Here is a 17,049-nt window from a genome sequence, read left to right on the forward strand (position 1 = left end):
TTCTTCCATTCAACTTTAAAAAAATGAAAAAGAAAAGTTTTTTTCCCTCTTCTTTCTCTGGTCCATCTGAAAACTGACTCTCATTTGACACCTCAGGTTTAAACCTTACTCTCTGCCGAAGTATTTACATCTGAAGTCCTATCTTTTAATTGGTGTGTATAAGAACCTTTCTGAAAGGGATTATTTAAACATCAGTGAGTAGAGAGGGAAAATATTTGGAGGATCAAGGAACCCTTCCTAGAGCATCTCTAATTTCAAATCCTACTCTGACTTTATATAAGGTATACTCTGTTTATATCAATCATAATTTCTGAAGTTCTCAGCATACTCCTTTCCCCTCCTCAAAGCCCTAGGTTAAGGTTTTAGTGGACAAGAAAAGCCTAGAGAGTCTGAGAATGTAATGATGATCATCCAAGCAAATAGTATATTCTTACAAAGTTAACTAAGGGACTCCTCCGGACACTGATTCCAAATAAGCAATGTAAGTCCTAGTTTATATTCAATTATCTATGTGATGCAAGAGAAAGTTACATTTTTCACCAATTACTACAGATTCAGAAGGGAAATGGATCTCAACTAATTCAATGTTTATGAACAATCTTATTTCTCTACATAATTGAAAGTAGAAGCACAAGTAAAATAATCAGAATTTACATAAATTAGTAGACTAAGGTCATTAAAAAGTTGACTGCTATACTCAAGATCAATTTCACAAAATATGTGAGTAAACCATTGCGCTGTACTCTGTAAACTTATACAGTAATGTCAATTGTTTCTCAATAAAACCAAATGGGGGTAAGATCATAAAGATTGGTAGAAAAATTGAAACTAACCCCAAACTTCTAGACTTGGGGCTAGACTGCCTGGTTTCAAATCTGAGTTCTGTCAATTGCCTCAATCCACCTCTACAGAATGGGAATAATAATACCTACCTCATAGGGTTGCTATAAAGAGCAAGTTAATATTTTTAAGTGTTTAGAACTTAAGTATTAGAACTCTAGAAGTGTAACTGTTACTTCTTTCCTGTCTCTGAAAGCAACTAATTAAGTCTACAAAATGACCTCATAAACCTGATGCACAATTCAAATTAACATTGAACTTCTGTATGTATCTCCAGTTAACTCATTGCCTTGTAGGTGGTGCAAATGAAAAGTTTATTTTACTTTGTTGCATGGGTACAGGCTTCAACATTTCAAATTTTTTTTTTTTAAATGATAGTCACAGAGAGAGAGAGAGAGAGAGGCAGAGACATAGGCAGAGGGAGAAGCAGGCTCCATGCACCGGGAGCCCGACATGGGACTCGACCCTGGGTCTCCAGGATCATGTCCTGGACTGAAGTCTATACTAAACTGCTGAGCCACCTGGGCTGCCTGCGAGCATGGTTTTGACCTCCAGGCGGGCATGGTTTTGACCTCAGTCTGTGAGCGCTTTATTGAGATATAATTTATATATTACATAATTCATCCTATCACCAGGAAACAACATTAGTGCTCACTGATTGGCTATTATGTCTCAGGTAATAAATACATATTGTTCCATTTAATCTTCATAAAAATCGTTTAAGCCAGGTATTAATATCCCTAATTTTATGATTAAACTAAAAGTGCTTTGTAGCTAGAGGTTGAGATGACGTTCCAACTCCTATTCCTATGACTCTAATAGTCTTCTCATATACTGCTGCGAGAGGCAACTTTTTCCTTGTAAAATTATTTTTTTGTCTTTCAGAGGTTGGCTGGGAGGAGGAAAACGTGACCCTTTGATGGTACTCACGGTTAGAGAAACTAATTTTTTAACCTGTCATAAGAAAAGCCAAATAATATAAGAAACAGCAGTAACTGGAAGCTGCTTTCAGACCCTCAGATCAAGGACGACATGATAATGCAAAATAGTTTTATTTTGAAGAAAATAAGCAACCACGATGCTGATACGCACACATCATGATGCCAGGATGCACTACTTCTATTTGGAAGGGCTCAGTACTCCTCACTAGCATAACTGCATCTCTCTTTACCGCATTCCCACCAAATGAGTTAGGTTAGACCTTAAAAATGGGGAGATGAGAGGTCATGCGGGGATTTTTTTTTCTTTAATTTATTCATGACAGACACACACACACACACACAGAGGCAGAGACACAGGCAGAGGGAGAACCAGGCTCCACGCTGGAAGCCGGACAGGGGACTAGATCCCAGGACCCCGGGGTCATGCCCTGGGCCACCTGGGCCTGCCCCCATGCAGGGATTCTTTTTTTTTTTTTTTAATTTTATTTATTAATGAGAGACAGAGAGAGAGAGAGAGAGAGAGAGAGGCAGTCACAGGCCGAGTGAGAAGCAGGCTCCATGCAGGGAGCCGACCGCAGGATCGCAGGATCGCGCCCCGGGGTCAAAGGCAGGCGCTACACCTCTGGGCCACCCAGGGATCCCCCCATGCAGGGATTCTTAAACGTCTTTGAGACTTTTCACATCACTTCCATCATCCTACAGTCACATTTCTGGACCTCCTCATGCTTGGAAATGCTCCCAGGAGTTTTGTCACGATTCACTTGCAACAAATCCGGCGCTGGTCCTTAGGCAGCACGCTGCTAGCCACCAGCCGCACGCAGGTCTACAAAAAGAAAAGAAAACCACAAAGACGAACCCAGGGCAGCCCAGACTCTCCTCTTTTCGGAGCGGGTTTTCGACTGGAGAGGCGGCCAGAGGGCGCGCGGGGCTTGGAACCTGGGTCGTGCACTCACCCCTCCGCTCACTGCCTGACCTGAGCGTTTGCTTGCTGAGCCTCGACTTCCCCATGTGTGGCACCGTGGCCACCCTAGGAGCCGGGGTTGCTAAAGAAGAGCGGGCACACGCCCGCGGGGAGACGTGGTTCGGGACGCGCTGGTGTGGGGCGAGGGGGACAAAGGTCTCGCACGTGTCCTTCCCTTGGCACCTGGCGCGACACACGCTGCACGCGGCCGGCGAGGCACCGCGCGCGGTTAGCACCGCACCCGGCGTCTGGGCGTGCCTGGGAGGCGCCGCCACCGGCAGCCTCTGGAGGGTCTCCACCTGCAGCAGGAGGCGGAGGGCGGGAAGGAGCCCCGGGCGGGCGGGGGGAGAGGGGGATGCACGGAGCCCAGCGCTGCGCTCGGGCTCCAGCTCGGGCTCCAGCTCGGGCTCCAGCTCGGGCTCCAGCTCGGGCTCCAGCTCGGGCTCCAGCTCCAGCTCGGGCGGGTCTTTGTTCGGGCGCCGATCTCCGGCCGGGGCTCCGCGAGCAGCTTCTCGGAGCCGCCGAGCCGTCCGGCCGCAGCTCCGGGTCCGCACGCCCCCCGCCGCGCCGCGCCCTCCAGCCCGAGCGGACGCGCAGATGAGCGCGCGCAGGCGGCGGCGGGCAACAGGGCGGGGAAGGAGGGGAAGCGGCGGACCGCGGGGCTGGAGGAGCGGCACCCCCCGGAGGGCGCAACCCCGGCAGCGCCCGCGAGGCGGGGGGGGGGGGAGACCCCGGCCGCCCGCTCCGGCCACCCCCGGGCCCGCCCGCTGTCCCGAGGCGGCACCCCCCCGCGCCAGCGTCTGCTTTGGTCTCGCCCTGCGGCTGGGCGGGGCCGCGCGACGCCATTCCCACAATGCTCCGGGGCGTGCCGCCGCCGTCGCTGCCGCCTGTGGAAGAAGATGGCGGAAGGCGGAGCGGCGGATCTGGACATCCAGCGCTCCGACATCGCGACGCTGCTCAAAACCTCGCTCCGGAAAGGGGACACCTGGTGAGGGAAGGCGGCCGCGGCGGCCGCGGCGGCGGGAGGGCGGCGGAGGCCCGGGCGGGGGCTGCGGGCCGCTGTCTGTCGCCAGTGACAGGTGCGGGCAGGTCCGGCGGCGGCCGCCCGGGGCGAGCGGGGTGTCGGCGGCCCCCGGACGGCGGGGGCGAGGATCGGAGCCGGGGGTGGGGTGGGGGGGGCCGGGGCTCGCGGCCGGTCGCGGCGCGCCCAGCGGCCTGGGGGGAGCGGCGGCGGCGGCGCTGGTCCGCCGGGCCCCCGCGGCGCCGCTCCCACCTCGGGCCTGCCCGGACGCCGGCTCCCCGCGGCGGCTCGCGGTCGGGCGCTGACAGTTCGGCGGCCCGCGCCGCTGCTCGGCTCGCTTCCTCCCGCGGCGTCTGCCGGCGAGCGAGTTGCTGGCTGGCCCGACGCCGGCGTTCTTCCGGGAGGCGGGCTGCACAGGTGGGCCGGCCCCGGCACCTCCCGCGGCGCGGAGCCCGCAGCCCCAGCCCCCCGGCCGGAGGAGGCAGAGTCCGGGACCTCGGGCCGAGCAGAGGGGGAACCACGTGGTCCCGGGCTTCGGCGGGGGCTCGGTCGGGGCTCGGTCGGGACCCGCCGCGCCTCTCGGAAGCGCGGCCCTTCCCTCCCGGGCGGGCGAGCCGCAGGCCTGCACGAAGTAGATAAGTCCGCTGGAGGCTCAGCGCGCTTGCTACCCTCGAGACCTAGGAAATAGCAGAGGATGCAAACGCCGGAGGTAGCTCGCGTGGGGATTTAATACCGGTGGTGGTCGGCACAGCTTAAATACGGGAATACGTGACCTCAAGGGCAAGTGGTGTTTGTCAGGGAGAAGAGGAGGGATGTGCTTCTTCATATACAGTGACCGCTGTTTTCTTGTCTGCTTGTCACCGTAGCGGCGGTGTAGGATGCACGGGCCCCTCTACGACTTGGTGGAGGGAACGAACCTAAGACTGAGACCTGGTTAGGTCACCGTTTCACCGCCTCACCTGGGGCAGGACTTGGAGGACAGGCAGTTTGAATCGCGGTGGCACCCCCCCCCCCCATCTTCATCCGTGAAGTGGGCAACGAAAATTCCGTGCTAGGGGTGTTCTCTCTCGATCTTGAGGAGGTATTCCAAGACATTATCTGTTTAGGAGAGGACGTTGTTAGTCGCTGTGTTGTCCCCGCCACTTACTTCCGATAAAATGCTGTAGTATTAGTGGATTTTGAAGTAAGTTAGTAGATGGCAGTCTTGGGACTTGACTTTTAAGTGTTTTTTGATCGAAGTCTTGGTACTTTTCTTCCTACTTTGTTGGGCTACATACATTCTGGGTCTATATGGTGACAATCCCTAACGGTGTAAACATGCACTTGTTGCGCTAGAACAGAAAATACGATCTCTAGATGATTTAATGATCATTATTGCGCATGTCAGTGTTTGTAAGATGTTTATTCCTGTGTGGAAGTTGGATATTTCCTAGGACACATAATTACCTTGGTCTTTGGATTATTAAAAGATAAATTAATCCTTGCTTCCCATTAGTTAACCTGTTCCCACCTCATAAAAAAGATAGATAAATGTGGATTTCTATCCGCTTAAAAATGGCTATGATTCAGATGGATATTACTTCTTTTTAATGTTAAGTTTTTGGTACTCTGAGTAGTAATTGGTGGTGTTGACCCTATGGGATGATAGGAACGGTGTGAGTACTGTGGGTGTTAAATTTTAAGTTTCACATTTTTCAAATAAAAGTATTGCTTTTTCACAAAGTTACTGGAAATAGTTTTATTATTTTTTTAAGATTTTATTTATTTATTCATGACACACACACACACACACACACACACACACACACACACACACGGCAGAGACACAGGCAGAGGGAGAAGGGCTCCATGCAGGGAGCCCGACATGTGACTGGATCCCAGGACCCCGGAGTCACGCCCCGGGCTGAAGGAGGCGCTAAACCATTGAGCCCCCCCGGGCTGCCCTGGAAATAGTTATAAAGAATAAATATAGGAAGTCCGTAAATTTGAGTCTTTTAAATGCGTTCATTTTCTAGAACGGGACATTGAAGACCACATATTTAGATAACAGCAGAATGTGGAATTTTGTTAAGATTTATTTATTTATTTATTTATTTATTTATTTATTTATTTATTTGAGAAAGGGCTGGGGAGGGGCAGTGGGAGAGGGTGAAAGTCTTTTTTTTTTTTTTTTTTTTAATCAGGCTCCCAGCTAAGTGGGAAGCCTGATGAGCCTGATGTGGGCTCAATCTCACGACCCTGAGAGATCCTGAGATCACGACCTGAGCTGAAACCAGGAGTCAGATGCTTAACCGACCGTGCCACTCAGGGTGCCCCAAAATGTGAACGTTTTTGTCCTCAAATTGATGATCCCTCTTAGTTAAAGGAAAAAAATACCGGAGCAGGATGGTACTGAGGGTTTGCAAACACCAGTTTGGTTTAGGCCACTTAATTTGCAATTAGGTAAAATCTGTCAAAAAAGAAAATAGTTTACAACAAAAGTTTGATTCAGAGCTTTAAGGAGAATAATTGGCTAAGTACAAATTTCATTATATATGCATGATTTCAGAACTGGTAAAGATTTAATAATTTACTTGGGCTCATAGTTTTTGGAACTCACTACAACTTGTTTTTAACTTGTTAAAAAGTTGGGCAGCCCCGGGTGGCTCAGCGGTTTAGTACCACCTTCCGCCCAGGGCCTGATCCTGGAGTCCCGGGATCGAGTCCCATGTTGGGCTCCCTGCATGGAGCCTGCTTCTCCCTCTGCCTGTGTCTCTGCCTCTCTCTGTGTGTCTCTCTTGAGTAAATAAATAAAATCTTTAAAAAAAAAAAAGTCTCTCTTTTTAATGCCTTTTTAAAAGATATTTGGATTAGCTGTTTATAGTTAGTTATTTGTGCAAATTCAGTCTGATATTTTATAGCTGAAATGGGTCATATACAGATGGAACATTATCTTGGTGTGTGTGTAACCATCTTGGAAAGATTGAGGACTATTGAGAAAAAATGGAAGGTTTATCATAAGTTTATTCTTGAAAGTTTAATACTGATTTTTGATGTTATAGTCAAGTGCCTTAAGATGAATAATGAAAATGAAACTTAACTTCATTAGGTATTTGTGAGTACTTTTTGGATAAGGATTGTTTCATAGTACTCTGGTAGATAACTAACACTTAGGCAAGGGTGAAGATTCGGTTCTTCTTGAAAACTTGAGTTTCTGTTTATTTGTAAATAGTGAATGATTTTTCTCTGCACACTGACTTTCTAGAGATGAAAATAAGTACACAAGTCTAGAATGAGGATGAACAAACTTTATAATGTGCTTCATACTAGACATAGACAAGCCCAAATTGATACAGGAGAGTTATACCTCTTAAAAAGATGAGGTATGAAAGTGACACTGATCCTCCGTATAAGTCCAGTAGTATCATAATACTGTTTGTTAATCTGTATTTTAGCTCAGAGGAGGTATGTAGAAAACCACGAACAACATTGTTTGAATTTAGTTAGTAACTATAGAAATAAGGGTAAAGGAACTAGAACTTGTTTAACTTAGATTGAATGAAAGATAACTTAATCTTCAGATATTTGGTGGTTTTTCTTGATGAGACAAAAAGGAAAAAAAAATTTAAGTATATTACATGTTAAGTATATTTGAGGTAGAGGAACCCATTTAAGGGAGATGGGTAGTTAAATGAGTTACAAAGACAAGTTGTAGGTTATGGAAAACTCTCTGAAGACATAAGTAAATAAACATAACTATGAATTATTTCCCTGTTTTTATTAAATGTTATTCGACCAGTCATTTTCACTAATTTTTATGTATATGCAATGGTAATGCATAGCTAACTTTACAAATTAAAGTTTGTGTGTCATTTTTGTATAAACTCTCATAACTCCAGTAGATTTTAAGGTACTTCAGAGACTAACTTTAATTCGTACTTAGAGTCATTTCAAATGTGTGATATTTTTTGTTTCAATAAATAGGCAAGAAATAGTCCATCGGATCAGTGAGGTTTTCATATTAGAATACACTCCTGATTCAGTTTAAGGGCTTTTCTTCGATTCTTGCTCTTTTACTTAGAAATCTTTGAGGCTTTATTTTATACGGTCTCTTAGGTTTGTGTAGCTTTTATTAGCACTAACAGAAAATAACCTTATAATGACAAATCAGTTCATAATGTAAAGGGACACTATTAATCAGTGTAAACTCCAAATTGTTTAGTATATACTTGTTAAAGAAATTTTTACATTACTATTACTATAAATACTAATTTTAGTTGTGCCAAAGTGTTAACCACTAAATTAGGGTATATGTCACATCATTTGCAGAAAATGAAACAGGAAGCAAAACTGTTTTTTTAGTGTTGCTAAATTGATGAAAATAAGGACAGAAATAGTGACATTATTAAAGTGTATTTTTCACATTTAGTTGCTTAAAATCTAGAAAGGCATTTTTTCCTAATTTAAGCCTTTTTATAAGTGTTTAAATCACTTCTAAGTTGTTGGTTAATCCAAAATTAATGTACCTTGTTTTACCAAGAAGATCCAGAACTTTTTCGTCCATGATTTCATTTATCTATTTAGTGACATTCAGGTTTTATTTTATTTTTTCTAAATCATATAATTTTCCCATCAGCACATGTAAGGTATTAAATATTCTTTTTACAAGATAGTTTTGTGATAAATATTAATCTTGCTAACATATACATATAATTAGAAAAACTTAGTTTGTCAGGCTATGATGGGAGTATTGCATTTAAAAACACCATGTGCTAGGTACTGTTTTAAGTATTTACGTATGTTAACTTATTTACTCATCACTACAGTTCTAGGCCACTAGAATGTGAATGTGCTGTAATTCACATTTAGCAGGATAGGAATCCTAGGCTCAAGTGTTCACACAGTGATAAATCTGGGATTTGAACCCAAGTAGACTGGAGCTTTAATTCAGACCCAGAAGTCACTGTACTGTAACTGCCTCTTATTTTGTGCATTTTAACATGTAGTTCCACTTTAAAAAGGAAAAAGAAAAGGATATTTTTTTCTTTTTCATTTTAAATGGAATCTTTTATATCTAGGAGCAGAATTCTACCATTTTTATTGCAAACTTGTGTTTTATGACTATTCAGTTTAGATATGGTAGGGTATATAGAAAATCTTACTGTCTTCTGGAAATCTAAATTTAATTACATTTAAAGATTAATAGATAACTAGCTCAATATATAGAATAAATATTATCTTGATCCAAAAGTTCATTTAAACAAAAGTGGGATGATTTATTGTTGAAATTTTGAGTATCAATTGTTTATCAGTAATTATAACCTTTTAGTAGAGACTATATGACTCCTTCTTACATAGTTTTATAGAACTAACACATCAAGCAGATAGTAAGAGTTTATAGGATATTTTGTTTTAGTACTTTGTATTTTAAAAGTGTTGATTTACAGTAAACCACAAATACATTAGGATCTCTTTTTGGACTATGTATCCACAGGAACAGCCTAGCCCAGAAATGCAAATGTGAATGCTTGGTATTCTTTGTTCCTGTGTTTACCAACTGATTTTTTTTTTTTTCAGAAACAGTTATTTTAGTGGGTTTTCAAAGTCAAAAGACATTTGAATTAAGACAGTAAAAGGTACATAGAATTAAGACAGTTAAAGGTACCTCTAACACTTTTCTGAAAACAAGTAGCAACTGCAAAAAGATCAATTTTGCCATACTAGTCATTAGATATATCCATTTTATTACATGAGTTTAGAGTGATTTTTCTATTATTCACTTAGAGAATTACTTTATTAATAAGCCATGATTATTGATAAAAAATGAATTGAAACCATCAGGCATATTGGCAAGGAGATAAGGGGAAGGTTAAGAACAACTAATGAACGTGTTTTACATGCATCATCTGATTTGATCCTTCAAATAAGGCTCAAAGTATATGTTCATTTCTTATAGATAAGGAGTCTGAACTCAGGGAAATTAAGTTGATTTGCATGTGGTTCGAAGGTGATAATACCACCCATAGTGAATGAACATTTATTAAATGCTTACTGTGTTGTCCACTCTTCTAAATGCTCTGTAATTATGCAGCCTTTAAAGTGAGCGCTCTTAAGCGTCTGACTCGATTTCAGCACAGGTCACGATCTCAGGATGGTGAGCCCGAACACTGCATCAGGCCCTGTGCTCAGCACGGAGTCCAGCTTGTCCCCCTCCCCTCCCTGTACTTGTTCTATCTCTCTCTCAGATACGTAAATAAAATCTTTTTTAAAAATGTTTTCTTGCTGTCATTACTCAAATACAGTGCAAACAGTATTTCATTAAACCGTTACTCCTTCTTTAGTTCCTATATAGAATTATTCAGCAATTACTAAAAAAATTGTTTTTCTTCCTTGACCCCATTCAGTTTATGCCTTTATTTTCATTTCCCCAGTTTCCACTGTAATTCATACTATACATGAATTGAAGTCCTTTATTCATACTCTTTCCATCTATTTACATAAAGGAATGTAGTTCCTTTCAATTTTATTATCCAGTTTATACAGAAGTCACTACTAAAGAAACCTAGAATAAGACTGATAGTAAGAGACCTCAGTTTTGGGTACAGATTAAAATGACATATTTAAAGAATTATTACGAATGACTCCTCAAAAAGAAGTAAAGAAGATCAGATTGTAACATGAGGCAGGAAACCTCTGTAGTATTAACCTGTATTTTGTATTTGATTTTGCTTACAACACTTAACTGCTTCTGTCAGTAAGATTCTGCATGGTTTCCTGGTAGATCTCCCCCCAAAAAAGGAAGGTAATGGCTAGCTGTCTTTTCTCTCCTTTTAGTTTTGAGAAGACCCAGATATTTGTGTGGTAATTCTTTACTGTTAAGGAAAATTGTGTAACAGAAGTAGCCATAGAAAGAACTTCCTTTGCTCTCACAAGCAAATCCAAGAGTGGCCTTGAGGCCAGGCTATTCTGAGTTTTAGAAAGCCAGATCAAGTTCCTTGAGTAAAATTTTACACAAAAAGGTGAGTGGTAAGGGCGAAATGATCATGGTAAAAGAGACCTGATAATTTGGGTTGCTTTATATTATTTAACAATGTGTTTCAACAGCTTAACAAAGTTTAACAGTTTAATCAAGAGATTTATCTTTGATATAGATAGAAAATTTATATTTACAAATTCGAATGGGTTTCAAGCTGTGGAAACTTAATTCTCTGGAGAGGTATAGTTAAGTAGGTACATGTACCATATAGATATGGTGATGGTTACAAAAATTACTATGTGTTAAGAGCTGTATTTTAAAATTTTATTTATTTATTCATGAGAGACACAGAGAGAGAGGCAGAGACACGGGCAGAGGGAGAAGCAGGCTCCATGCAGGGAGCTCGATGTGGGACTCCAGGATCACGCCCTGGGCCAAAGACAGACATGCAACCACTGAGCCACCCTGGCGTTCCACGAGCTTTGTATTCTCATTTTGCGATACAGAAGCTGAGATACAGTTAGATGTACCTAGCCATACACTTGGGCCAGTGATAGAGCAGAGGTTCTAACCTGTGCAGTCAACTCAGAAGCCTGCATTTTAAACTGTATTGCTTGCCTGTGAGTCATAGAGCCATACCCATGTTATGGAAGCAACTTTTTGAGAGATGAATATTTTGAAGTTTTAAAATCAGGCAGTGATAGCTTTGGCATATTAAAAAGAGCATTTTTGTCTGTTATCCATTGGAGAAGACTGTAGGATTTTCTGGGGGCGCTCTCCTTGTTTAGCATTCTAGTCTTAGCAGTCTTATTTCTAATTAGTACAGCTCTGCCTTGGTACTGGTGGTGGTTCTCATTTCTTAAAAATGATTTACTCGTTTCTGCTTCATACGACATTACATATCATTCATATAATTTCAAATAAATTTTACTAATTCCTGACCTTCACTTACTTCAAAAACTAGTTCAGTACCAATCTCTTAAAATCATCTCTAATAATCTCATCCAGGCATATGTCCTTCTACTCTTTAAAAAAAAAAAAAAGCTTTATTGTGTTATAATTCACATAAGGTATAATTTGCCCACCTCAGATATAGTTTACTAGGCTTTGATATACTTACAGAATTGTGCAACCATTACCTTAATCAGTGCTGGAATATTTTTATCACCTCTCCCCCAAATCCTCCATACCTATTTGCAGCCCCCTGCTTCCCCAATTTCTCCTCAAATCTCCCTGGTCTAGGCAGCTGCTAATGTACTTTTTGTTCTATAGATTTGCCAGTTTGGGATATTTCATATAAATGGAATCATGTATGTGTTTGGCTTTTTTCATGAAGTATTAGTGCTTTATTTCTTTTTATTGCTCAATAATATTCCATTGTATAGGTAATGTACCATATTTAATCTTTTTTTTTTTTTAAATTCATTCATGAGAGACTGAGAGAGAGAGAGAGAGAGAGAGGCCCAGACACAGGCAGAGGGAGAGGCAGGCTCCTTGGAGCCTGACATGGGACTCAATCCCAGCCCCCAGTACCACACCTGGGACTGAAAATGGTGCTAAGCCACTGAGCCACCCGGGCTGCCCTACCATATTGAATCTATCCCTTCATCAGTTGGTGGACATTTGGGTTGTTTATATTTTTGCCTGCTAAAAATAATCCTGCTATGAGCAATTCATGTGCAGGTTTTTGTGTAGACATAACACTGATTTCTCTTGAGTATATACCTAGGAGTGGAATTCCTGGGTGTTTATATTTAATTTTTTGAGGAGCTGATAGGCTCTTTTCCAAGGTGGGTGCAACATTTTACGTTGCCATCAACAGTGTATGAAGGTTCCAATTTTTCCACATCCTTGACACCACTTGTTAATGCCTTTTTTTTTTTATTACAGCCATCTTAGTGGATGTAAAATTATGTCTCATTGTAGTGTTGATTTACATTTTCCTAATGGCTAATGATGTTGCACATCTTTTCATATACGTGTATTGGCCATTTGTATACCTTCTTTGGCAAAACGTTTATGTAGTTCCTTTGCCCATTTTAAATTAGATTGTCTTTATATTACTGAGTTTTAAGAGTTTATGTAGTCTAGATACAAATCCCTTATCAGAGAGATGATTTGCAAAATTTTCTCCCATTCTATGGGTTTTCTTTTCACTTTTACAATCTTGGCCTCCTTCCTGAGTTCCTTTTTTGTCTTAGTTTAGATGTAAAAAGAGGTCATAAAAATTAGTTCTTGCTAAGTGATGAATTTAATGTGCAAAGTAGAAAATAGGTTGGAAATGCTTAAAATTTAAAATGAAGATATAAAGAGATTAATCAAGCTATTTTATTTGAAAGAATTTCTTAGCTTTGGTTAAGTTTTACTGAAACAATGAAATTCTGAGTTATAGTTTGGAATTTTTTTTAAAAAGCCTGTGAATTATCTGGCTTATAATCATTTAAAATGCTAGAAATTATCAGTATCTCCTTTAGTATTGAAAATGGTTTTATGCTCTTGCTATGTAAATGTAAATGTACCTATTCTGCATAAGATAGTTATAAAACATTTTTCCAAAATTGTGTGCTACATTGGATTAGGCTGAAAAAAAAATTTGTGTATTTTCTTAGTTGTAAAAGAGTATGTTTACTTTGAAGAGAAAAAGGTAGGATTTTAAGAAATAAATGGCAATATGTTTATTAGGCAATTTAGCAAGAATTGCTTATGTAAAAGTTTTAAGTATAAACCTACTAATCAAAAAAGAAAAGAAAGAACTATGCATTCATTAGCTCTGTGATTTCTTAAATGCAGCTACTGAGATTCCCCCATACTGCTTTTAAATTTTTTTTTATTTTTTTAAAACTTCCAAAAATTTTTTTTATTTATTCATGAGAGGCACACGGAGAGAGAGAGCGACGGAGACAGAAAGACAGAGAGGCAGAGGCAGAGGACACAGGCAGAGGGAGAAGCAGGCTCCATGCAGGGAGCCTGACCTGGGACTCAATCCCAGGTCTCCAGGATCATGCCCTGGGCCGAAGGCAGCCCCTGAGCCACCCGGGCGTCCTGCCCCATACTGCTTTTTAAACTTCTTTATGTCTAGGGCTGTTTCTCACTCAATTATTGGCCCCTGTATATCTTTCCTTAAATTTGCCTCTACTGTGTATAAAAACACTATAAACTTGTAGAGCTCTATGTTTACCCCACCACCACCACCACCACCACCATCCCTAAAAAAAAAAAAAGGAAAAAAAGAAAATTTGGCTTTTTAATTGTTATATGAAATTTAATTTTAAATTAACTCAAATTTGTTTGGGGTCCTAAAATTGACCCATCTACCCTGGAACTATTGATTTGTATTTGATCTTCCCAGTAATCCTGTGAAGCATTCCCAGTGGTTTTCATGAAATGAAAATCAGGTCATATCTCTTCCCTGCTAAAAATCTTAGAGTGGCTTTCTGTTACTCTTAGTATAAAAATCCTTATTATTACCTTAAAGGCATTGTGTAATCTCAGTCCAGCCTACCTCTCTAGCCTTATGTAGCATTTCTCTTGTCATAAACTCCAACATCATTTAGTCAATTCCGCTAACAAATCAAACTCCAAAAGTTCTGGTCTTAGCACATGCTATTCCTTCAATCTAGATAGCTTTTTTCTTGCTTTTCCTGAAATAACTCCTATTCATATGCTAAAGTGTTACTTTTTCAAAGATGCTTTCCTTTATTCTGAATAGAGACCCCTTTATATGCTTTCATAATTTCCTGTACTTTAATTTCACAGCACTTATTGCCACAGTATTTTGCTACATTTATTAACTACTTAATGTCTCTCTCCTCCACTGGACTCTGAATTCCATGAACATAGGGACCTTGGCTATTTTGCTAGCCACCTACTCATATGGAGTAGTATGTAAACAGTAGACCTTAAGTATTTATTGAGTGAATGAATGAATTACCATTTCTAAGATGAACAATCTAAAGGTTTTATCATTAACTTCTCTAAAACCTCACATCAAGGAATGTTAGAAAGAGGATTTTGGGGGAAAAAGTAAGAAGAAGAAAAGAAAGGATTTTGGCCTAGTACTTTTTTTTTTTTTTTTGAGTATAGTTGACTTTATACCTTATGCTATGTTTACTGTGTATCACCATAGTAATAAATACCATCTATCACATGCAACACTATTGCAATATTGTTGACCATATTCCCTATGCTCTACCTTTTATTCCCATGATTTATTTATTCTATAACTGGAAGCCTATATCTCCTACTTACTGTCACCCATTTTGCTGAACCCACCGCCACTAGATGTTATCAATAGTATGTCATTAAATGAGAGAATTAATATTAGTGCTTCCCTCTAGCGACCATCAGTTTATTCTCTGAATTTATAGATCTAATTTTGCTTGTTTGCATATTCACTTATTTTGTTTTTTAGATTCCATGTGTAAGTGAAATCATAGAGTATTTGTCTTTCTCATTCTGACTTACTTCACTTAACATAATACCCTCTGTAACCTAGTACTTCTTCTGTGGTAAATTTAGGATTCATATTTACTCGTCTGATTTCAAGAGGTAATTTGTGAGCAAAATTAACCATGAAAATAAATTGAAACTAGGTGTGAGAAAAGTTCATCCACAATTTAGTTTACCACCATTCTATAAAACTTCCTAAAAGAAAGATGGTGTTCACTTTTTGTGTAGTCTTAAGTGACATGAAAATTGACATGAAAATGGGACTCGTATAGGCATAGTGTGAACACTCAGGCTTTTTCTCCTAAGTTCTTGATAGGCAAAGATCTTTTACCAAAGGTGCTCCACTTTGAAAATACTTATTTTCTTCATAAATAAAATGAATAATGGTTTCTAAAATATATCTTTTGAATAAATATTTCAGTTCTTATTTATAGCTTTGGTAATAACATTTTGCTGTCCTCCTGCTATTTCACTTTTTACAAAGAACCTTTACTGTTTCATAAAGAAGGGAAGAGTATAGGATTTTAGTAAGAATCTGTTACATCTTTAGATCTTTGTTAAGTAAATGGGATTTATAGTAAAGTTTAAAGTTTAATGTAGTGAAAAAAAAGCATTGAATTTTAGAGTATGAAAACTAGAGTGCATACTGAAAACAGGCCCTGCATTACTCACGTATAATAGCATTAATAGAGTTGTGTTTCATTGATAAGTTTCATATTCAGAGTTTTGGTTTCCCCATCGACTAAATAAAAAAAGGGAGGGAAAGAAAAGAGGTTACTGTAACTATAAATAAGGTGAAAACACTTCATACAAATCTTTTTATAGATATAAAGCATTTTTATTTTGTTATGTGATATTAAAATTCTGATTTAAACAGTGAGTAACATGTTCATTTTATGTCTTTAAAATGTCTGTGGCAGCAGAATGGAGGGCAAATTGGAAGCAGTAAACTTAAACTGGAGAGACAAGTTGGGCAGCCATTGCAATAATCTATGGAACTGAAAACTAATAGGAAAGGGGAGATGTAAAACTAAGGTACTTAGTACCTTTTCTGAAGGTACTAGTTACTAGATGTTATGGGGTGAGAGAAGGAAGGATACAGGATAATATTTTGCTTTCTGGCTTGGGAAATTAATTGTTGATGACATTTATTAAAGGACCCGTAGAGAAGGAGTAAATATGAAAGTGTGAAAATAATTAATGACTAGAGGTTGGGATGTATGAAAAATCCAAGTGGACATGGACTAGTAGGAATTGGAAATATGATTTAATAATGTGGGACGCCTGGGTGGCTCAGCAGTTGAGTGTCTGCCTTTGGCTCAGGTTGTGATCCTGGGGTCCCGGGATCGAGTCCCGCATCAGGCTCCTTGTGAGGAGCCTGCTTCTCCCTCTGCCTATGTCTCTGCCTCTATCTGTATCTGTCTTGCATGAATAAATAAATGAATCTTAAAAAAAGAATATGAAGACTGGATGTGGGATGCATGTTTTGGAATCATTGGAGAGTATGAACAGTGAGAGAAGAAGAAGAAATTTGCAACTCTGAAGAAGTTGAAGAAAGAAAGAAAGACAGAAAGAAAGAAAGAAAGAAAGAAAGAAAGAAAGAAAGAAAGAAAGAAAGAAAGGTATCTCTGCCCTCTCTTACCAAAAAAAGTATAGTTTAGAAATGATGAGATACATAAAATTATGAATTCTTTGGATTTGCGAGAAACTTTTTGAGCATCCTTTGGAATAGGAAAACCTCTTGGGCTAGGTTGAAGAGTAAGTGAGGGTTGAGCAGAAACTTAAGCTTGGGTGCAAGAACAAGTCAGAAAAATGGAGTAGATAGAGAAGAAAATGAGTGTGAGAGTTGGGAGGTGATTTGGAGGAAAAGGGTGAGAGAATT

At 40.4% G+C, this 17,049-nt stretch overlaps 1 protein-coding gene across 3 annotated transcripts in view; it reads left to right on the top strand.

Moving 5' to 3' along the window:
• The first annotated feature begins 3,339 nt into the window (after positions 1–3,339).
• The window catches only part of USP15 (ubiquitin specific peptidase 15), a 120,518-nt gene continuing 106,808 nt past the window's right edge, over positions 3,340–17,049 (top strand). For 2 of the 3 annotated variants that reach the window (XM_055328297.1, XM_055328298.1), the window contains exon 1: positions 3,588–3,730. In XM_055328297.1, the coding sequence (XP_055184272.1) occupies positions 3,642–3,730 (89 nt within the window). In that variant the 5' untranslated portion in view covers positions 3,588–3,641. Of the gene's footprint in view, positions 3,731–17,049 lie in introns of all 3 variants that reach the window. The other variant, XM_055328301.1, reaches the window with a different exon arrangement.

The sequence above is a fragment of the Nyctereutes procyonoides genome, unplaced genomic scaffold (assembly GCF_905146905.1).
Source record: "Nyctereutes procyonoides isolate TBG_1078 unplaced genomic scaffold, NYPRO_anot_genome, whole genome shotgun sequence".
NCBI lineage: Eukaryota > Metazoa > Chordata > Mammalia > Carnivora > Canidae > Nyctereutes > Nyctereutes procyonoides.